Source organism: Manis javanica, chromosome 6 (assembly GCF_040802235.1).
Source record: "Manis javanica isolate MJ-LG chromosome 6, MJ_LKY, whole genome shotgun sequence".
Lineage (NCBI taxonomy): Eukaryota > Metazoa > Chordata > Mammalia > Pholidota > Manidae > Manis > Manis javanica.
Window position 1 is genome coordinate 20,284,092 of NC_133161.1, and position 24,523 is coordinate 20,308,614.

At 34.7% G+C, this 24,523-nt stretch overlaps 1 protein-coding gene across 6 annotated transcripts in view; it reads right to left on the bottom strand.

The window, feature by feature from the left end:
• The window catches only part of MKLN1 (muskelin 1), a 375,358-nt gene that overhangs the window by 74,827 nt on the left and 276,008 nt on the right, over positions 1-24,523 (bottom strand). For 5 of the 6 annotated variants that reach the window (XM_073238456.1, XM_073238453.1, XM_073238452.1 and 2 more), the window contains 2 exons: positions 8,162-8,274; positions 290-526 (listed from right to left, as the gene is read on the bottom strand). In XM_073238456.1, the coding sequence (XP_073094557.1) occupies positions 290-526; positions 8,162-8,274 (350 nt within the window). The remainder of the gene's footprint in view (positions 1-289; positions 527-8,161; positions 8,275-24,523) is intronic. The other variant, XM_073238455.1, reaches the window with a different exon arrangement.

Consider the following 24,523-nt stretch of genomic DNA (forward strand, 5'->3'; position numbering starts at 1 on the left):
ATGATTTATGGATATTTATCATAAAACTAAATTTGTTTTTCCTAATGCATATTGTTCCATCTACTCTCTAAAGCTTTTACTAAGTTAACAATTATGTTCTGAGACCTTAGTTTTTATCCTGCACCCAAAAAGAAAAAAATGTTTTAAATAAAAACTTTCTATCTTCTGAAATAAGTTGTTTTTATCATCTGTCACAGGTATTTGTAATGGAAATCAGTAATACACAACCCAGTATAACATGAAAAATAATCACTAACAGCAAGAGTTACTAAGCACTAATAAGTTTCACCATATATTTATCTGTGCACCAAACCTGATGATCAAACACCAATTTGGGCCCTCCATCAGCAGCAGTATCTTCACTGAGTAACATCCATGTGTTTGTGTCAATGTCATAACGATAGAAGTCACTTTTCAGAGATTTGCTGTTCCTTACAGAGGAATCCAAATAACGGCCCAATGTGTAGATTTGCCTTCGCTGAATGTCAATGCACATTTTATGACATGATCTGGCACTAGGACCATTCTATGGACAGCAAGAAAAAAATTAAAAAAGTAAGAGAAAAAAATTCAAAGAACAAATAACAGAAAATGAAATGCCCACTTTAGCTGACTTTCATCAAAAGGTTTGCTCAGGAACTCATTTCAAGACAATTAATGTAAGTGTGATGCTACAGTTAAATCTCTAAAGGAAAGCAAAAGTAGGAGACACAAATCTTACCATAGAAATGCTTAAAATCTACCAGGAAAGACGAGATAAACTATTTTGTACCCTATGGCACTCTGTTTATAACACTTACATGCTTCTAGTACATACTTCATCACATTTTAGTCATTTGTACCCAGAGTTTAATTTTCTAGTACATGTCAATCTAAAGACATGATTGGTCTTTTAAAATATTTTTCATCAGAATCCAGCACAAAACAGGTATTCCAGGAGTATCTAAATCACTGAATTTCATAACTGGAAGGAACCTATTATTAATACAATCTCTAGTTTTATTATCCCCTTTAAAAAGATAAGGAAATATAAGCCTGAAGAGGAAAGGTATCCTCCTGAAAACTAGTAATAGAAGCAGAATGAAAATCCAAGTCTTTGACTTCTTTATCCATCCTTTCATTACATAAAACTGACTCTCCTGACTGAATAAATAACGCAACTAGGGAGCAATACAAAGAACAATATGAAGATCAGTAAATTATCAACAAAAATTAGTTAGTTGAGATCACTTGTAACACAGGACTGAATAAAAGGCAAACAAAATATTGTAGTATAAACCAAAAGTGGAATTCATGAAAAAAATAACAGACCTTCAATTGGGTAGGACTTGATTATTTCAAAGGGGGAAAAGGAAAGAGAATTAATATTTGTTAAATATCTCCTAAATTCTATCTATACTATTATTATGTGTGTATGTATGTATTTCACTTAATCCATATAACAACTTGATAAGGAAATATTATCACCATTTCACACAGTCTAATTTGTCCACAGTCATAAAACTAGGAAATAAGAGAATCTAAGCCAAAAACTTTGTATTCTTTCCACTATCCCAGACTGGCTTTTGCAGAAGATCAGAGACAAAAAACCAAAAATACACTTAATACAATGTGTGTAGTTCTGACTGAGATGAAGAATTCCTGCTGCAAAAATAACTGAGTTGAAATAAAAGGCAGGAATGACTGGTGAGTGACTGACAGTGGAGACCAGATGTAATCTTGCAGGCAAAAAGAACCAGGATATAACATAAAAAAGCAGCATTTTACGAAAAGTAATCTAGGATTATTATGTAGATTGAATGATGGAATAAAGATATTAGGCAGGAAGAACAATTTGACCTTAGTGTTATTAGTCCAGATATTTAAGTAGATATGAATCTGACCCTTAATATTCATACTAACAATTACTATTTTAAAACTTATTTTTAAAGATTTTTGTCAAGAAAAAATCTCAATGTATAAATTTTGAGAATTTCCTCCATAATTAAATAATCTCAAAAACAAAGATGGTGTAATATATAATAAACCTGTGCCATATTTCCTAGAGTGTGAAATTTTAAATTCTAATAGAAAAGCAACAGAACGTCTTGCTTCAGCTTAACTAGCATAAACTCTATTAAAATGACGAGTAAGTCATACCCAAAGTAAGAAGACAAAAAGAAAGAAAGATAGGAATAGGAATCAGTAGGATAGAAAACAGACAAAAAAATAGAGAAAATTAACAAAGTTGGTCCTTTGAAAGATTAATATAATTATAAGCCACTAGCAAGGCTGAATTTTTTTAAAAAAGAAGAGAGAATACAAATTGCTAATACCAGAAATGAAAGCAGGAATATGACTACAGGTTTACTAGTAGTTAAAATAAAAATAAGGTAATTTTATGAAAAACATAGGTAAAATATGACAATGTAGATAGTGTGAACATATTCTCTGAAAAAATTTAACTTACCAAAACTGACACAAGATGAAAGAGAAAATATGAAGTCATTATATCTATTGAAATATTGAATTCATAAGTAAAAATCTTCCCACAAATAGAACAGCAGTCCTAGAGATCTACACTGGTAAATTTTATCAAATACTTAAGGAAGAAGTATTATCAATTTCATGCAAAATTTTTCAGAAAAAAGGAGGAAAAAACCCTCCATCTCTTATCTGCATTCTACTCCATTCCTAACTTATGAGGACAACTTAATGCAGAAGCCAAGTAACAACATTACAAAGGAGGAGGCGGAGAAATGATATAAAGGAGGATAATTTACCTCATGAACATGAAAACAAATCTTTAACAAAATATTATCAAACAGAATGTAGCAATATATAAAGGGTATTTCATAACTAATGAGGGTTTCTCAGGAATTCAAAATTGATTTTACATTTGAAAATCAATCCAGGTAATTTGCCACATTAATAGAATCAAAAGGAAAAAATATGCCCTTCCCAATACACACAGTAAAAGCATTTGATCAAATTCAACACAATTCATGAGCTAACTCACAGCAAACTAGGATTAGAAGGGAACTTCCTCAATTTGATAAAGAATGTATGAAAATCTTAAACCTAACTTTTTCTTAATGGTAAACTATTGAATGCTTTCCTGCTAGGATCTGAAACAAGATAAGGATTCTATTTTCATCTTTCCTAATTAACACTGCAATGGAGTCCAAGTCAGTGCAGTAAGGCATTAAAAAATAAAGTTATGAAAGAAAAAAAGGAGTGGAAAGAAATAAAATTGTGTCTATTGACAGATGACATGACTATTTATTGAAAGCATCTAGAAATCAACAAAAAAAAACCTATTAAAATTATGGATTTAGAAAAGTGACATGATACACAGGCAGTATTAAAAAACCAACTTCTCTATATTAGCAGCATCAAATGGAAAATAAAAAAATTTAAGCTCCATTTACAATAGCATGAAAAAAAATACACTGGGATCAATTTAACAGAAATATCTAACACCTTTAACCTGAAAACTTTTGAGTCCTGAGAAATAATGAAGACTGAAATAAATGGAGATTGAACAACGGAAATGGATTAGAAGACAAAATACCAGGAAGAGAGCAGCTGTCTCCAAACTGATATATAGATTCATCACATTCCCAATAATAATCACAACAGTTTTAGAAACTGAGAATATAATCCTAAAATTTATACAAAATTTAAAGGACGTAGAAGAGTTAAAACAATTTTTAAAAAGAATAAGGAGGTCTTATGTTACCTGACCTCAAGGAGTACTGTATTGGTTTATGAAAGGACCAAAAGATAATTGAGCAGAATACAGTATCCAAAAAGAGAGATATTCTTATATGACCAATTGATATTCAACAAAAGTGTCAAGGCAATTTAATGGGGAAAGAAGAACTTGAATACATTTCTGGCAGGAATATAAGTTGGTATAACAACTTCGGGAAAAACTTTGTTTCATCAATGGATGCTAAAAGGGTTTAAGTTTAATAAGTAACAGGTATTTTCATAATCTCAAAATGTCTTTCCAAAAATTACTTAATTGTAGAGTAGAAAATCCAGTAGGCACCCTCCTTAACCAAGTGACCAAAGCTAACATCAGTCAAACTGACACAATGTGTTTCCTGATATGATAAACTCAGGAGGACCCAATGTCATTTACATGGTATTCCTGCTAAAAATGCTTAACCTAAATCCAATCATAAGGAAATATCAGACGAACTCAGCTGAGGGGATAGCCTATACAATATTTGCTCTGTTTTCTTCAAAAAGGTAAAGGTTAAGAAAGACAAGGAAAAGGTAAGGAACTATTCTAAAGGAAACTAAAGAAACATGACATTGAAATGTACTGCATGATCATTAACTGAGTTGTAGGTAAGGGATGGGAGTTGAGAGTGACAGAGGGATACCAATAAAAGACAATACTGGGACGTTACTGGGATAATAATAGGAACTGTGGATTTAGTTAAAGCCACAGCTGTCAGTGCAGTTTGCAATCTCCCAAGGCACTTCAGATACTCCACAAAGTCAGTTATTTTCATAATAATACTAAGCAAAAATTTGTCTTTTCACTCTTACTCTCTTATGAGTATATATGAAAATTTCTAGAGGCTATGTGACTTTTGATATAGCACAGATTTAATGCAGAAGCAAAAATGAATTCAGGCACTTTCTATTAAGCCAAACATTAAAGAGATTTAGAAAACTATAAAACAATACTACTTGATGTGTGATGGTTATCTCAAGGAAAAGCACCCATGTGACAAAGTTCCAAGTTCCCCTCGCTGCTCTTGCCATGGTACACTGTGGAATACTTGAAAGAAAACTAACAATCCAAGTATGGCTATGGCAGAGACTTTCTGAAAAACAAATGAAGTATGTCATTTTGAAGGAAAACTGACAAAATTTGTTGCCAATGACAAAATGCACATTTTAAAGCAAAAATTAGGATTTTAGAAAACTTCTACATGCTACTGTAATCTTGACACTTTCTCAATACTTAGAAGACTTTTCTAATGACATTGATGGTGATATTAACAAACATGCTTTTTTAAACATAATAAATAACATCAGTATCTGGAAGATGTACATAACTCAGGGAAACCAGTATTTTCAAGTGACCAACACATGGGTAAAAAAGCCATGCAGAGGTCAAAGTACAAGATCCATTCAAAGAACAAGGTAGGTTAATATAAATGTCACAGAACATAGAAAATAAACTGATATTATCTCATAGTCTAAAATGTAATTATCTTTAAAAACAACCACTTGTCAATTTGGATATGAGATCAAAAAAGAATATGTGCAATTATCTGAAAGGGCTATTAAAATACTACTGCCTTTCCAAAAATATCTATGTGAGGTCCAATTTTCTTCATGCACTTCACAAAAAACAATTATGCCACAGGAGATTAAATGCAGCAGATATGAGAAACTAGTTGTCTTCTAAGCTAGACAATAAAGATTTATAAAAATGTAAAACAAAAAAAAATTTCTTTTGAACCTATAAAAACTTACTTGAATAGCTACATGAATATTTAAAATGATTATTCTAAGAGCTGAGCTATTCTATTGTTTTTAAATTTCCTAAATGTTATTAGATACATATTAAAGTGTATAAACTGATATTGCTTTTTAATTGTGCATCATACTTTTAAAACACATGCCCTGTGTTATCATCAAACAGTAGTTTGTACTCACAAGTACAGAAAATAATTAGATACATGAAATATTAATGGTTCAATTTTAGAAGGATTGAGCGTTTAAGCTAGGGCCATATATTACCATTCAATTTATGGATCGGTCAAGAAAAGATTTTTAGTTGTCTTTATGAAGAAAGTAATAATAAACTAATAAATCTCCAGTACTGGGTCACAATTTATCTCTACTGACTTCAAAATAACAGAAACAAAACGCTCTCATCAAAATCATCTCTATATTTTTCTGGTACTAGTTTTAAGTAATTATTTACTATATTCTAAATATTACTTATGACATACATAAACGGTATAAAAAAATAATACCCATGCCCAGTTTCACAAGTAGAACATTAATATTACCTTTCAGGCTTCCTATAAACCACCCCCTCTCTTGTCAAAGCAGCCATACTCCTGAATTTTGTATTTATCATTTCCTTGCTTTTTTCCAGAATTAATTTTCTTTTAATTTACCTCACCTATTTACTCACTAAAGAGTAAGCATATCATTCATGCCATAAGGAATTCAACAGGAATGTATTAGTTAATTCCCCACTAATTCCAAATGGGGAATATACAACAGCGAAAGGACACAGGTGAGAAAGTTGAGTAATTCCAACAGCTATAGGTATGGCTGACAAAGTCAGGAGATGCAGCCTGAAAGGTAAGTGGGGACCAAGGATCAAATCATGATTAGATAAATGAAGTTTTTACTCTAAGCAAAAGGAACTAAGGTAGATAAATAGCTTTACTATTATGATTGTTGTTGCTGATATTCACACTTCCCTGTATCTATAACCTTTGATAGAGCCCCTTACCGGTGATGCTGGACTTGGTCACATGACTTTCTTTGGCCAATGGAATAACAATACATTTGGTGGAGCGCTCCCATCTACTTCATTCTCCTTGCAGCCCTGCCCCTAACACGAGAACAAGCCCCAACTAGGCAACAGGAAGGTGAGCAACGATGTGGAACAGAATCAAGTAGTCCCAGGTGAAGCTATCTTAGACTAGTTGACAGCCAGCTGACTCCTGACACCAGTAAGCCCTGCTAAAAGCATAAGAGTGCCCCAGACAATATACAGATTCATGAGCAAAACAAATGCTTTTATACGTATGTCAATGAAGTTTTGTGGGTGTTTATAATGTGACAGAATAGATAACTGAAACAGGGACTGAAGCTAACCAAACAGTTTAAGCAGGTGTCAAATGGCCAAATATGTTTTCTAAAAGGCTGCTAATGAATGGAAAACAGATCTGATCACCAGCAATGGAGGCAAAAAAGTTTAAGAAAGGAAACCTAATATTGAAAGTAGTGCCAAAGTAATAGAGAGGAAAAGATATCTGAAATACAACATTGGGTACCAGAACTATTGGAACTCAGGTACTAATTAGATATACTCAATGAAGAAGAAGGAGGATTTCATGATGAATCCTAGACTTATTGTATGAATAATTACACATACAATCAACCTAGAATTAAAACAGTTGAAGAGAAATAAGTTAGGTATTTTTCTAGACTGTCTTTATTTTTTTTTTGAGAAAAACAGTCATTTCAGAAAATTGTTTTTTAATACTAAAAGGCAAAGGCCATTTTTACATACCTTTATAGGGATAATAAATAGAAATCAGAATTTAAAGATTATCTTTGAAAAGAGAAAAACTACCCAAAAGACTAGTCACTGTAACACACTGAGTAAGCAAGAATCGTTTCCTAGGATTAAAGGCATAGCATCAGATCTTTCTGAAATGGCTTTCCTAGGTTAAAATCAGTGGGTTCCAGATTAGGTTTTTAACCCCTCTACTTTTCATTTCCAGCTCCTACTGTGTTATAATTTATCTTTCACCTTATAATTGGAAACAGCTTAGATCTGACAATAAAAAATTCTATAAAGATTTGGGGGGAAAAAGGAATTAATACTTGCTTTATAAAGTATATTTAATTATGCACTTATTTAATTCAAAGCCATAAATTCAAGCCATCTTATTCAGTACAGAAATGCTTTATGTTTTTATGTGTATCAACAGAGACACACACAAAGGAACACATACGTATAATTTTAGTTAAAAATAAAATATACACCATTTAAAAAAACTGATACATAGTTGAATAAGAAGGAACCAAAATAGTGAGATAAAGAGTAATTTTTTCCAGAGGAAATCAAAATAAGGTCAATGCATAATGTAAGAGTAGACGTAACAGGGACAAGAGAAAAGAGATAGTAACACAGTCATATTTTCAGGTTAAAGTAGTTAAAAACTAAATGATACTAGATATCCATTTCTATTTATCTCTCTAAAACAGATTTGTTCATGTACCCGTAGTTGAAGAACCAAGTATAGAACCCGGAACACAACTTAAACCTAACTTGTTGACCACAAATTATTTTGTTATCACTGCTGACAGACATTAGAAAAGAGCACAAATCATCCAGAAAAAGAAATGTATGCCCACATCCCGTCATGATACAGATGGACAAAAAGTCTTGAGAACTTGCCTCTTTCTCAGTATCTCTAGAGATACATGTCCACTGGTTCTCCTTCACACTGTATGCCCAGAAGTCAGCAAGATCCTGTGTTCCATCCCAGCCACCAAACAAATAAACGGTCTCTAAGAAAATTGGAAAACAATGTATAAAAAAATTAATTAAGGACAAAATTTAAGTATAGATACCCAGGTGTAGCCAGCCATTTCTAAGAGCATGTAAGAAGGTACATCTAAATAAAGTTAAAAATAGAAATTCTAAACTAATATTCCAAAATATATACTAGACTAGTATTTCCTAAACATTAGTATATGGAAAGGCTGCTATAGAACCACTATTTTGAGAGAGTTATAAAAACATAGGTAACTAGGAGGCTAAGATTCTGAACAATACATCATCAGTGGGTAAAAATCTGTATTTTAAAGTATCAGGGTGTATGATGTGCAGCCAGTTCAGGAGTTTTCTGTGTTAGGCCACAAAAAGTTTCCATTTACCAGCTTCTTAACAATGCAGTTTCCAACTCTAAAGAAAACAGAAATCCTAGGGTAATATATAGTGTAAAATACAACGTAAAGACATCTATTTCTGAAAAAACTTCCCATTAAAAAATATATTCTTTCTCTTGCAATAACAAAAACAATGGTTAAAACTAGCTGTGAGTTTGGTATCTTAAAAATAAAGTGATATATAAAAAACAGGCTTGGTACTCCCATGGAAACGGGGGGAAATTTTTCCAAATATATTGTGGTAGGTTTAACTCCTCAAAAATCAACGGTTAAGTCAATCTAAGTATCTTGCGAATTTGGTTTCTTTTAACTCTGAAATGTCTGTTATATCATGGACTTTATCACTATAACAAAACTGATTTCTTGCTCAGGGAACAGCAAAAATCTTTATACATGACATGCTGTATCATTTATCCTTCTTTACAATAGTACCTTTCTTTCATTCAAGTATCTTTCCCCTGTGTGATATCTACTGGTTACACAAGCCCACCAACTGTTATTATTTTTTAAGTTAAGCAAGACATTACAGTAAAACTGTAAAGCCATCTACTTTCTAACTGGTGTGCCCTAGGCCTGTATATGTGGAGAACTGTCATCTAAATTATGTTCTGCCATGAAGGGTTACAATTCAAAGTGCACTTGGAAATACTGAAACCCCATTTAAGAAAATTCGTGCCATTCAAAAAATTGGGCAGTCTTCTAAGAGATTTTTCTCATACTTTCATTTAATTTCAAACTCTAAGCGAATTTTTTAAGTGAAATGTCCCATTCTATGCCCCAAGAACCTAGGGAAAGCAAAACAATGCTTCTGAGTAAGAACAGGACTGAGTTCTGCTAACTGAGCAATCAAGTACACTTAACCTCCCTTGGTCTTAGTTTTTTCATTTACAAAACTCTCACTGTTGTAGTGAAGTTCTTCAGATATTAAGTTACATGAAAACATTCTGAAGGCTGTCAAGCATGAACAGTATTTTTACCTTTAAAACTTGCACAAAAATAAAAAATACTTTTCAGTTACTAAGTATCACATATGCAATGAAAACAACATTACTGTATCTTAATCCATGTCTAACTCTTACTTAGAATGCTTTTGGCTCTGTATAAATGTGAAATAAAGACAATTATTTCAAACCATTAAAAAACTGTATTATCTCAGAATTCAAAACAATTCATTACCATTAGTTAAGTAACATTCTGTTTCTCAAGTGGCACACAGTAATGCCCAGATGCTTAGAATTTTACAAGGGGAAAAAAAAAAACTAAAGAAATTTCATCTGGCTCAAAAAAATTTGCCAAGGCTTACTATAAAGGCAATTAACCCTGTTAAATTCTGAAGCCCAGAGTGGGAGGGGATATGTAACTAAAATAGCAATAGCAATTGACCTTTTGTTTTATAGTGTCTCTGGGTAAGGTTACCCTCGTTCATTAACTTTAATAACCCTTCCTCTTGGGCTTTGGGTTCTCAATGTTCTTTCTGAAAAGCAGGTCTCTTTGTACGCCTTAATTCTCACAGCAAAGAAAACCCACATTTCCACAACAGCCTCATTGATAGCTGAGCAAAATAAAATCTGGCACAGAGCAAGCATCCCAGTGGAATTATTCCAAGATGTCATTCTTGTTTGTGAATGCTTTGTAGTCCCAGATGAAGTTTAATAGTAAAATTGAATGAATTGGATGGAAACAGGACCTTTTGATATACCTGAATGAAACACACAAAATTTTAATTAAATCATCTAATCATTTAAGTTAAATGCTTCAGAGATGAAATATTATCTAGAAACAAGCACCAGCAAAAGTATTATTTCATGCATAAAGGATGTCAAAAACTTTTAAATATTGTAGAAATAATTGGACAGCACTGTAGAGAGAAAAAAGAAAACATTACTATTTGCCAACAGGATAGTAGCTTGGTTTACTGGATGTTCATTCTCATGGTTATAGGTTATGTAACAATTCATGTACAGCCCTGGGACAGTACAGTCCTTCTCAAGCAGCAGCCCTTTCTCTATACTTTTTTTCTGAAAGGAGCTATAGGCTTATTCTAGGCTACTGAGGATATCCATTCCTGCCAGCACTCAGAGAAATGTTTAGTCAATACATTTTGAATACTAATCTCAATTGACAAAGCACTTCACACAAAAGAATGAAGATGAAGTCCCTATCCTCAAAGAGCATAAAATCTACTCGAGAATATAAAACAAGCACATAAATCACTAAATTGCAGGGTAGAATAAGTAGCATAAGAAAGGTACAAAGCACCATGAGGTTCAAAAGAGGAGAGTATATACCCGGCTGAGGGGACTCAGGAAAGGCTTCATGGTGACAGTGGAATTTGACCTATGCATCACAAGGTGGCTTTGTTGGCAGAATGGGGAACAGAGGACTCTCCAAGCAGAGTAAAAATATAAGAAAGGTAAACTCAAAAAGTGTTTTAAAAGGCATGGACTCTAAATCTAAAGCCAAGCAAAGCTCAGATGGAATTAGCTCTATGACCACAGCTGTGTAACCACCACCAAGTTCCTTAGCCAACAGTTTCCTCATCTGTAAAATGGCACACAATACTTAATAAGTTACTGTGATAATTAAATTAATGCATGTGAAGTGGTAAAACAGTATGATGAATAAATATGCTGCTCAATTTAAAAGCAGAACACAGAAGGAGTATAGGTTGAGAGAATTTAAAAAGACAGGCAGTGGCCAGGTTATGAAAGGGGCTAAGTGACAATAGAAGGGTTTTGAACTTGACTCCACAGACAGTGGAGTAGCTACAGAAGATCTTAAGCAGAGCTGTGACAAGGTCAGATCTGTACTTGCAGCATATAGTACCGACTAAAAATGAGGAGCCAGCAAAAGAAGGATTAGAAATAAAGTGACCAGCAATAGCCTATACTCAAAATGTCAAACCAACTTCATTCTAAGAGATTAAAGAAAATGAATCATCAATCAATCAATCAATCAAGCTGTCATTACTCGGGCCACAAAAACTAAAATTTAACCATATTCTTTGGTACATGTCTTTTTGGTACCAGCACTAAATAAACCGCAGATACCTACTGCCAGTAGTACTATTCTACACATCTTACATAATATAAAGGTAGAAATGTTAACACATCAGTGTCTTCACACCATTCTGCATAAAAAACAGGATTTTTATCTTAGGAGTTCACCTGCAACATACATTCTTCTACTTTAGTTGTTAGGAGCAAATCAGACTGCTGGCTGAATAACCCTCCACAAGATGGCACACTATTTTCATAATTAAATCCATTTTCCCACTTTGAAACAGTACAGAATGAATATATTATGCCCTCATATAGTATAAGCCCAACCTTAGATAAAATTCACTTATCAAAAAGAAAAGGTAGGAAAAGGGCTAACAATAGTTAGGTTAGCTTAATTTTATTTATTTTTTATTAAAGTATGATTGATATACAATATTATGATGGTTTCACATACACAAACAGTGGTTCAACATTCACCCATATTATCAAGACCTCACCCCCTCCATTGCAGCCATTGTCTATCAACGTAGTAAGATGTTATAGTCATTAACTGTATTCTCGGTGCTGTACTGCCTTCCCCATGACCTACCTATGTTGTGATTGTGAATTATAGTGCCCGTTTATCCCCTTCTCCCTCCCCACCCACCCTCCACAACCTTCCCCTTTAGTAACCACTAGTCCCTTCCTGGTGTCTACGAGTCTATTGCTTTTTTTGTTTCTTCTCTTTCGCTTTGTTTTTATACTCCACAAATGAGTGAAATCATTTGGTGTTCGTCTTTCTCTGCCTGGTTTATTTCACTGAGCATAATACCCTCTAGATCTATCCATGTTGCTGCAAATGGTAGGATTTCTTTTCTTTTTATGGCTGAAAATATTCCATTTTGTATATGGACCACATCTTCTTTATCCATTCATCTATTGATGGACATTTAGGTTTAGGTTAGCTTAATTCTTAGTTTAACACAGACACTGAGAGAAAAACAAATGAAATTTTAAGAAGTTTTAAGGAACATCAACTTATACTCAAGATAAAACTGAATCCCATCAGGACATTTAGTTTAAGAGTTTAATCTTTCTGAAAATGTAGTTGGTAAGACCTTAAATTGACATGAGAATTTTGAAGAAAGGGATAAATTAGAAGGGGAGAGATTTTTTAAATTTACTCTTTAACCTTATCTTCTTTAGTCATTCCCTTGAAACTCTCAAGACCCAGAAGATTAACAATCTGCCTCCCTTTCAAAATAAAACTATATTCTTATATAAAGCTAAGATTACAAAACTATCTAGACACTGATCTTTTGGGTGAATTCAACACATGAAATGTGGATGACCCTTGAACAACATGGGGACTAAGGATACCAACCTCTGTATATATCTTCTGACTCCTCCAAAACTTAACTATTAATAGCTCGCTACTGAATGGAAGCCTTATGAATAACATAAACAGTTGATCAACACACATTTTGTATATGTATTATATACTATATTCTTACAATAAAGTAAGCTAGAGAAAAGAAAATGTTTCTTCGAATTGTCACAAATCTCCTAAAAATTTTCCAATATATTAATTTTAAAAAGCCATGTATAAGTTGACCTATGCAGGTCAAACCTACATTGCTTAAGGGTCCTGTAGTTATTTTCCCTGCTAAAAGGTTGTGCTTTCTGCTTATGACAATATATTTTGTATTTTTAATTAAAGCTGTATTTCAAAATTCTTTTCTGGTAACTATGAAAGATTCATGTCATACATAGCTACAGAAATATAGCCATATGAATATATTTGTAATTAACAACCAAACCTATGTTTATCTATTTCCTTCAAAGTTTGCTTAAGGCATATAAGGATATCATTATGTGGCACTGTGTGTTTAACAAAAAAAAGCGTCTCTCTCATATAATTGGCACAGAATAATCAAATGTTCAGATATGCATAGGAGGGCTTTTCCAAGTGACAAGCAACACCCACTGAACTTCTTTTGTAGATGCCGAACACTGGGGTTTGGCCTGACTCTTATTATATCTTCTAATAGAGAGAGGGAAAAAGGCTGGTACTGGTGGTTCTCAAAATTCAATGAGAGGTAGAGGTACACAGCAAAGAAATGCCTGGTACAACAGACATTTAAATTTTCATCTGAACAGACTTCGATACTGAAAAAAAATAGATATGCCCTTTCTTTCTTTCTATTCACCTTATTTTACCCTGAGTGGAAACCCAATTCAGAGTTGAAGAGACTAAGTGGAGAGGTGCTAGGTATAGGGATCATAATCAATAAAACTGACATACACACCCAGTAAGACAAAAGCTACATTCCTTCTCTATTCTCTACCATGGTATGAATGAAAGAACTCACCGAAAATGGAAGAAAGCTTTTAAAATTAAATGTTGTATTTATGCCATCATGTCATTTTAAAAAGTCACTATCCTTAGAGCTGCAGCAAAATGAAAAAAAAAAAAAAAAAGAGACTGAAAAAGGAAAACAAAGTTTATGTTGTATTAAATTTTTAATATTGACGAAAACAAAATATATGAAATGCTGGGAAGCAATAACTGCTTTGAAATATAAACCAATTTAAAGATGAAAATAACTTTATGAAGTTTACTCTGGTGAAGGTGTTCTTAACTTTTTGACTTAAGAATCCCTTTGATGATCTGAGTTCATGGATTGTCTTTCCAGAAAAGTGTATATACAAACAATATGTTGTATATTAACTTCAACAGATTAACAGCCCGCACTCTGAAACCCTGAAAATGCATACTTAAAATAATTAGCTTGACTTCTATAAACCATATTTCACTATTCACACACCAATTTTATGAAGATGAACTTGTAGTTTCCTCAAACTCTACTTGGGGAAAGTCATGCTTTGGTTACTAAACCCACCTAATCTGTATCAACAAAATTCTTAAACAGATTTTATTGTTTTTTCCTAAAACTCTTAAAAGTATTATTTATGATTACCTTTCTTTTCTAATACATCAATTAGGACAATATATTTAAAAGATAAAACTGATATACTGAATATCATTGGTTTGTCAGAATATGAGATTATGGGTACATTATTTTTTTCTCAACAATGCTTTTCAAGTTGTTTAAGATTCTTTTGCAAAAAATATTGTTTTAAAATTATTTCCACTGTTAGATTCTGTCAAAAACAGAAAAAAATAAAAGGTCTCTAGACTAATATAAAATTCTCATAACTAACCAGTATATATTATACATTAATATGTTACATATAAAAATACGTATTATATATTATATAAATACATAGTTTGTATATAAAGTACATTATTTCATTTAACTCTCCCAACAATTTAATCTATTATTCCCATTTTTATCATCATTACAACTCATCTAACATCAAACAAAAAGTCAGTGGTAAAGTATGGATTCAAATTCAAATATGTCTACAGCACACATACATCGTTCCCCAAAACTCAACCTCCAAACAACTTCATTTGGGTGTCATATCATTAAGCTGACCAGAAAAGGTTCTGTCAAAGATTTATGAATATAATCTCCTTGAAGATTATTAAGATCACCCTGATAGTAGCAGTTATTAGAAGGTGCTGGTACATACATGATGAAATAAGTATTCAATGTATATGAAAGCACCTTGGAAAATCATGGTATTAACAGTTTTATAATAGAAATAGATTTCTAGAGAAAAAAATTCCAAGATCCCAGATTCTGCTATTCTATCCAAAGTAAATTCAGTAAGCCCAAATGTTACCCTACAAAATGCAAAGCTCTGCATACATTTAAATTTCTACCTATAGATCCCACAGTAATTATAACTACAGCTTTAAAAGAAGCATACTATAAAAGAACAAGCAGAAATCAGAAAATGTAAATATATTAGGGTATAACAACATAAATTCACCTAAATGTTAGCATATTACAATAAATGGTATCATAACATGATCCACTCATCAGGTTTACAGCAATATCAGAGTGCAGTTTCCAAATAAACATTTTTCTTTCCATTTGAAGGAAAATGAATTTTAAAATTTTGATTCAATTCAACAAATATTTAGCATGCATCCATTCCATACCAGGTTCTATAGCTATTAAATAAATAAGGTGGGGTGGAGTCAAGATGGAGGCATGAGTACAGCAGCGGAAATCTCCTCCCAAACCATACGTATTTTTGAAAGTACAGCAAATACAACTATGCCAAAAAGAGAGACCAGAAGATACAGGACAACAGCCAGGCTACATCCACACCGGTGAGAACCCAACACCTCGCGAAAGGGATAAGATACAAGCTGCGGTCCAGCGGGACCCGAGCGCCCCTCACCCCAGCTCCCGGCGGGAGGAGAGGAGTCGGAGCGGGAAGGGAGAGGGAGCCCAGGACTGCTAAACACATAGCCCCAGCCATCCGCACCGGAGCGCAGACACACAGTGGGTGAGTGGGGTGCTGGAAACTAGGGAAACAGGACCGTAAGACCTGTGAGTGGGTCGCCGCAGCCAGAGCCACGGGGAGAAAGAAAAGCGAGTGCTTTTTCAAAGACTTAAAGGGACAGGGACCCCACAGCTGGATAGAAACGTCCCGGGACACTTGGCCCAGTAGCAGGGAATCCCGGGGAACTATGGGGGCCCTAACACCCTGGGAGCCAGAGCAGCTCGGGGGCCCCTCACAGAGATAAACAGCCTCCCGCCCATTTCCCCTCCAACGTCGCTCCGCCATAGTGGAGAAGCAGCCTGAGGCAGCAGGGTAGAGCTTCTTTCACAGCGGAGAGACAAAAATTAGAAACCCCATCTGTGCGCAGCTGCCCAACACAAGACACTAGGGGTCACTGTCCAGGAGAGGAAGGCCACAAACCAGCAAGAAGGGACATTCTCCAAGCCAACACACGCATCAGCTCCCCACAAATAGCTCCATCACCATGAAAAGGCAAAAGAATTTGATACAGACCAGACTAACCTAGATATCCACCCTTGACAAGGAATCTGGGAGATAGACCTAACCAATCTCCCTAAAAGAGAATTCAAAATAAAGCTCATAACCATGCTGATGGAGTTGCAGAGAAATATGCAAGAGCTAAGGGATGACATCCAGAGGGAGATCACAGAAATGAAACAATCTCTGGAAGGATTTATAAGCAGAAAGGATAAGATACAAGAGCCATTGATGGAATAGAAACCAGAGAACAGGAACGCATAGAAGGTGATGCAGAGAGAGATAAAAGGATCTCAAGGAATGAAACAATATTAAGAGAAATGTGTGACCAATCCAAAAGGAACAATATTCGCATTACAGGTGTACTAGAAGAAGAGAGAGAAAAGGGGATAGGAAGTGTCTTTAAAGAAATAATCCCTGAAAACTTACCCAAACTGGGGGAGGAAATAATCGTTCAGACCATGGAAGTATAAAGAACTCCCAACAGAAAGGACCCAAGGAGGACAACACCAAGACACATAATAATAAAAATGGCAAAGATCAAGGACAAGGACAAAGTTTTAAAGGCAGCTAGAAAGAGGAAAAAGGTCACCTACAAACGAAAACCCATCAGGCTATCATCAGACTTCTAAACAGAAACTTTACAGGCCAGAAGAAAATGGCATGATATATTTAATGTAATGAAACAGAAGGGCCATGAAACAAGAATACTGTATCCAGCATGATTATCATTTAAATATGAAGGAGGGATTAAAAAATCCCCAGACAAGAAAAAGTTGAGGGAATTTGTCTCCCACAAACCACCTCTACAGGGTATTTTAGAGGGACTGCTCTAGATGGGAGCACTCCTAAGGCTAAACAGATGTCACCAGAGAAAATAAAATCAGAGTAAAAAAAGCAGACCAACCAAATACTAACTAAAGGCAAAAAATAAAATCAACTACCCACAAAAGCAGTTAAAGGAAAGAAAAAAGAGCACAGAATAAAACAACCAACATATAAAGAATGGATGAGGAGGAATAAGAAGGGAGAGAAATATTATGAGCGATTATGAACAGTGTTCATAATAGCTCAATAAGCGAGTAAAGTTAGGGAGTAAGATACTAAAGAAGCTAACCTTAACCTTTGGTAACCACAAATCTAAAGCCTGCAATGGCAATAAGTACATATCATTCAACAATCACCCTAAATGTGAATGGACTGAATGCACCAATCAAAAGACACAGAGTAACAGAATGGATAAAAAAGCAAGACCCATCTATATGCTGCTTACAAGAGACGCACCTCAAACACAAAGACTTACACAGACTAAAAATCAAAGGATGGAAAACATATTTCATGCAAACAACAGGGTGAAAAAAGCAGGTGTTGCAATACTAGTATCAGACAAAATAGACTTCAAAATAAAGAAAGTAACAAGAGATAAAGAAGGACATCAAATAATGATAAAGGGGTCAGTCCAACAAGAGGACATAACCATTATAAATATATATGCACCCAACACAGGAGCACCAGCATATGTGAAACAAATACTAACAGAACTAAAGGAGGAAATAGAATGCAATGCATTCATTTTAGGAGACTTCACCACACCACTCACTCCAAGGAACAGATCCACAAGACAGAAAATAAGTAAGGACACAGAGGCACTAAACAACACACTAGAACAGATGGACCTAATAGACATCTATAGACTCTACATCCAAAAGCAATGGGATACACATTCTTCTCAACTGCACATGGAATATTTTCCAGAATAGACCACATACTAGGCCACAAAAAGAGACTCAGGAAATTTTTAAAAATTGAAATTCTACCAACCAATTTTTCAGACCACAAAGGTATAAAACTAGAAATAAATTGTACAAAGAAAGCAAAAAGGCTCACAAACACATGGAAGCTTAACAACATGCACCTAAATAATCAATAGATTGACAACCAAATTAAAATGGAGATCCATCAATATATGGAAACTAATGACAACAACAACACAAAGCCCCAACTTCTGTGGGATGCAGCGAAAGCAGTCTTAAGGGGAAAGTATATAGCAATCCAGGCATATTTAAAGAAGGAAGAACAATCCCAAATGAATAGTCTAACGTCACAATTATAAAAATTGGAAAAAGAAGAACAAATGGGGCCTAAAGTCAGCAGAAGGAGGGACATAATAAAGATCAGAGAATAAATAAATAAAATTGAGAAGAATAAAACAATAGAAAAAGTCGGTGAAACCAAGAGCAGGTTCTTTGAGAAAATAAACAAAGTAGATAAGCCTCTAGCCAAACTTATTAAGAGAAAAAGAGAATCAACGCATCAACAGAATCAGAAACGAGAAAAGAAAAATCATGACTGACCCCACAGAAATACAAAGAATTATAATAGAATACTATGAAGACCTATATGCTAACTAGCTGGAAAACCTAGAAGAAATGGACTTCTTAGAAAAATACAGCCTTCCAAGACTGACCAAGAAATACAAAATCTAAACAAACCAATTACCAGCAAAGAAATTGAAGCGGTAATCAAAAAACTACCCAGGAACAAAGCGCCCAGGCCAGATGGATTTACCTCGGAATTTTCAGACATACAAAGAAGATATAACACCCATTCTCCTTAAAGTTTTCCAAAAGATAGAAGAGGAGGGAATACTCCCAAACTCATTCTATGAAGCCAACATCACGCTAATACCAAAACCAGGCAAAGACACCACCAAAAAAGAAAATGTCAGACCAATATCCCTAATGAACATAGATGCAAAAATATTCAACAGAATATCAGCAAAACAAATTCAAAAATACATCAAAAGGATCATACATAATGACGAAGTGGGATTCATCCCAGGGATGCAAGGATGGTACAACATTCGAAAATCCATCAACATCATCCATGACATAAACAAAAAGAAAGACAAAACCACATGATCATTTCCATAGATGCTGAAAAATCATTCGACAAAATTCAACATCCATTCATGATAAAAACTCTCAGCAAAATGGGTATACAGGGAAAGTATCTTAACATAATAAAGGCGATAGATGATAAGCCCACAGCCAACATCATATTGAACAGCGAGAAGCTGGAGTAAGACAGGGGATGCCCACTCTCCCCACTGTTATTCAACATAGTACTGGAGGTCCTACCCACGGCAATTAGACAAAAAAAAAGAAATACAACCAATCCCAATTGGTAAAGAAGAAGTTAAGATGTCACTATTTGCAGATGACATGATACTGTACGTAAAAAACCCTAAAGACTCCACTCCAAAACTACTAGAACTGATACCGGAATACAGCAAGTTGCAGGATACAAAATTAACAGACAGAAATCTGTGGCTTTCCTATACACTAACAATGAGCCAATAGAAAGAGAAATCAGGAAAACAATTCCATTCACAACTGCATCAAAGAGAATAAAATACCTAGGAGTAAGCCTAACCAAATAAGTGAAAGACCTATACCCTGAAAACTATAAGACACTCTTAAGAGAAATTAAAGAGGACACTAACAAATGGAAACTCATCCCATGCTCTTGACTAGGAAGAATTAATATTGTCAAAATGGCCATCCTGCTCAAAGCAATATACAGATTTGATGCAATCCCTATCAAATTACCAGCAACATTCTTCAACGAACTGGAACAAATAGTTCAAAAATTCATATGGAAACACCAAAGACCCCGAATAGCCAAAGCAATCCTAAGAAAGAAGAATAAAGTGACGGGGATCTCACTCCCCAAATTCAAGCTCTACTACAAAGCCATAGTAATCAAGACAATTTGGTACTGGCACAAGAACAGAGCCACAGACCAGTGGAACAGATTAGAGACTCCAGACATTAACCCAAACATATATGGTCAGTTAATATTCAATAAAGGAGCCATGGACATACAATGGGGAAATGGCAGTCTCTTCAACAGATGGTGCTGGCAAAACTGGACAGCTACATGTAAGAGAATGAAACTGGACCATTGTCTAACCCCATACACAAAAGTAAATTTGAAATGGATCAAAGACCTGAATGTAAGTCATGAAACCATAAAACTCCTAGAAAAAAACATGGGCAAAAATCTCATGGACATAAACATCAGCGACTTCTTCATGAACATATATCCCCGGGCAAGGGAAACAGAAGCAGAAATGAACAAGTGGGACTATATCAAGCTGAAAAGCTTCTGTACAGCAAAGGACACCATCAATAGAACAAAAAGGTACCCTACAGTATGGGAGAATATATTCATAAAAGACAGATCCGATAAAAGCTTGACATCCAAAATATATAAAGAGGTCACACACCTCAACAAACAAAAAGCAAATAATCCAATTAAAAAATGGGCAGAGGAGCTGAACAGACAGTTCTCCAAATAAGAAATTTAGATGGACAACAGACATATGAAAAGATGCTCCACATCACTAGTTATCAGAGAAATGCAAATTAAAACCACAATGAGATATCACCTCACACCAGGAAGGATGACTACCATCCAAAAGACAGACAACAACAAATGTTGGCAAGGTTGTGGAGAAAGGGGAACCCTCCTACACTGCTGGTGGGAATGTAAATTAGTTCAACCATTGAGGAAAGCAATACGGATGTTCCTCAAAAAGCTCAAAATAGACATACCATTCGACTCAGTAATTCCACTTCTAGGAATGTACCCTAAAAATGCAGTAGCCTAGTTTGAAAAAGACAGATGCACCCCTATGTTTATCGCAGCCCTATTTACAATAGCCAAGAAATGGAAGCAACCTAAGTGTCCATCGGTAGGTGAATGGATAAAGAAGATTTGGTACATATACACAATGGAATATTACACAGCCATAAGAAGAAAACAAATACTACAATTTGCAAAAACATGGATGGAGCTAGAGGGTATTATGCTCAGTGAAATAAGCCATGCAGAGAAAGACAAATACCAAATGATTTCACTCATATGTGGAGTATAAGAATAAAGAAAAACTGAAGGAACAAAACAGCAGCAGAATCACAGAACCCAAGAATGGACTAACTGTTACCAAAGGGAAGGGGACTGAGAAGGAAGGGTGGGAAAGGAGGGATAAGGGGGGTGGCGAGCAAGGGGGTATTACAATTAGCATGTATAATTAGCATGTGGAGGGGGCATGGGGAGGGCTGTGCAACACAGGGAAGACAAGTAGTGATTCTACGCTGATGGATATGACTGTAACGGGGTGTGGTGGGGCTACTTGGTGAAGGGAGGAGCCTGGTAAACATAATGGTCTTCATGTAATTGTAGATTAATGATAACAAAACAAACAAATAGACAAAGAAGTAAATAAGGCAGGATCGTTTTGCTCCCCCGCTCAAAATAAGACTACTATGGCTGGGGGCAGAAAGGAGAAGCTGAATGGACAGGAATATCATATATAACACCTACATGAACAACTCTAAAACAATATGGGAAGCCAAAATGATACTGTGTATCAACTACAGTCTAAATAAATAAATGAAAAATAAAAGCTTGGTAGTAAATTTTAAAGAGCTAACAAAATGTAAAATTAAAATCTTACATTTTAATGTCATTTTCTGTTGTAAATTTTCATACAGAATATTAAAAAAAAATAGAACAATACGTGAATCATTCTATTAAAAATAATATTATGAACAAAGCATTATGTAAATACAGAGAGGGAAATGATTATTCTGTCTGGACTTATCTTCTGAACCCCAAACTAATATATTCAGTGTTTACTTGACATATGTATTTGAATGTCTAATTGGCATCTCAAACCTAGTTTGTCTAAAATTGAGTTGCTGAACAACCCACCATATTTGATTCTCTGATTTTACCCATCTTAAGCAATGACTAAACTAGTCTTCCAATAGCTCAGGTCAAAATCTTGATACATCCTTCACTCCTTCCTATCTTTCACACCTCACAATCAATCCATTCACAAATCTTGGTAGTTTTCTCTATAGATAACATCTTCAATATCCATCTAAAATCCACTCAATTCTAAACATTACTATTACTATGTTAGCATAGGTCAATGATATCATCACTTCTCTGCCACGCAATTACTTCCTAAAAGGTCTGCTTCCACTCCTCACCAGATTTGTCTTGATAAAATGCCACTCAGTACATACCACTTCTCAAAATGTAACAATGTCTTCCCATTTCACTTTGAATAAAGGTAAAGTTCTTACAAAAGCCTAAAAGACTCAATGCAATCTGACCCCTCACTTATCTCTTCTGACCTTACTGTCTACTAGGTTCTTCTTCATATACCTCAGATTTAGCAACAAATAATCTGTGGGAAAAACAAGAGTAGGGGAAATGAGGGCAACAGTTTACATTGTAACATTATTATTTCAAATATGAATAATACTTATGCAGAATAAGTAAGAATTTTATTTGAAGTAACATTTGAAAACCTAGTTCAGCAGTACTTACCATGGAATGTCAAGAATTAAGAGGTATTTAACCCTTTAAAAAATATGGTAATGAATCTCTCCAATAAACTCCACAAAGGCACACAGACAAAAATACCATGTCAAGAGTGTCCAGGGCTTCCTTAAAGCCCGTTCTGAAGCCTCTCTAAGGAAACATGGAAATACAGAAAGGATAGAGAATGGTGACAGAAAGTAATATGGACAGCAATGATTAGCTGAAACAAAATACTGGGAATATCAAGGTATAAAAATTATGAGGACCTTTACACAATGGGTTTCTTTTTAGTTCTTTTGTTTTCTCTTGAGCATATCAGATTCCTGGATTAACTTCTCTCACAACCAAACACCTGCTTAAACTTAACTTAAACTGCAATTGCAGTCTTGTGGAAGTTGAAAACTTTTTCTAAGACTTGTCCCGGTGGCATGTTTCCTTACATTTCTGTTTACAGATACTTGAATCCTCAGAAACTAAGCTCCTGCCCTACCACAATCTGTAACCCAAACCTCACTGCATCACCAGTTTCAACCCACCCCACCCTGAAATATATACATATATATTAACTCCCAACTCAATGTTACTAGAGGAAATTTCAAAGATTTTCAAATGGAGAAGAAAGTCATGTCATGAAGCATGGCATTCTGTCATTCACATGCTCCACTACCATCTATCTATGTTTCTTGTTCCCTTTCTCTGGTCCTACTAACAAGCAACATCTCCTTAGTATTGCAAATAGTTCCTCCTATAATCAAGTCTCACAAGAACTCGTTTTACCTTGACCTACAGCATGATCCCTCCCAAAAAAGTTCTCTTCCTAAAAGGAATGCTGATGAATACAATTTTATCCAACTTATTAATCATAAAAAATTTTAATACTATATTTTTAAAAAATAAAATTTAAAACCACTGGTAACTGTAAAACCCAGCCATAATGAATGTCACTATTCTGGTATGTGTCCTACTATTTGCCCAATGCTCAGCAACAAATATTAAAAGACTCATCACTTTTATGCCAATTCTCATTTCAAGATATCAAAATGGAGATGAGAGGTCTCAAGTATAGCATCTTCTTTGAAATATTATGTTTAAAGTTTTTTTCTTTTTTGGTATCATTAATGTACAATTACATGAGCAACATTATGGTTACTAGAATCCTCCCATTATCAAGTCCCCACCACACACATCATTATAGTCACTGTCGATCAGGGTAGTAAGATGCTATAGAATCACTAATTGTCTTCTCTGTGTTATACTGCCTTCCCCGAGGACCCCCTCTACATTATGGGTGACAATCATAATACCCCTTTTCCCCCCTTATCCCTCCCTTCCTACCCATCCTCCCTAGTCCCTTTCCCTTTACTAACGGTCAGTCCATTCTTGGGTTCTGTGAGTCTGCTGCTGCTTTGTTCCTTCAGTTCTTGCTTTGTTCTTATACTCCACAGATAAGTGAAATCATTTGATACTTATCTTTTTCCATCTGGCTTATTTCACTGAGCATAATACCCTCTAGCTCCATCCATGTTGTTGCAAATGGTCTGATTTGTTTTCTTCTTATGGCT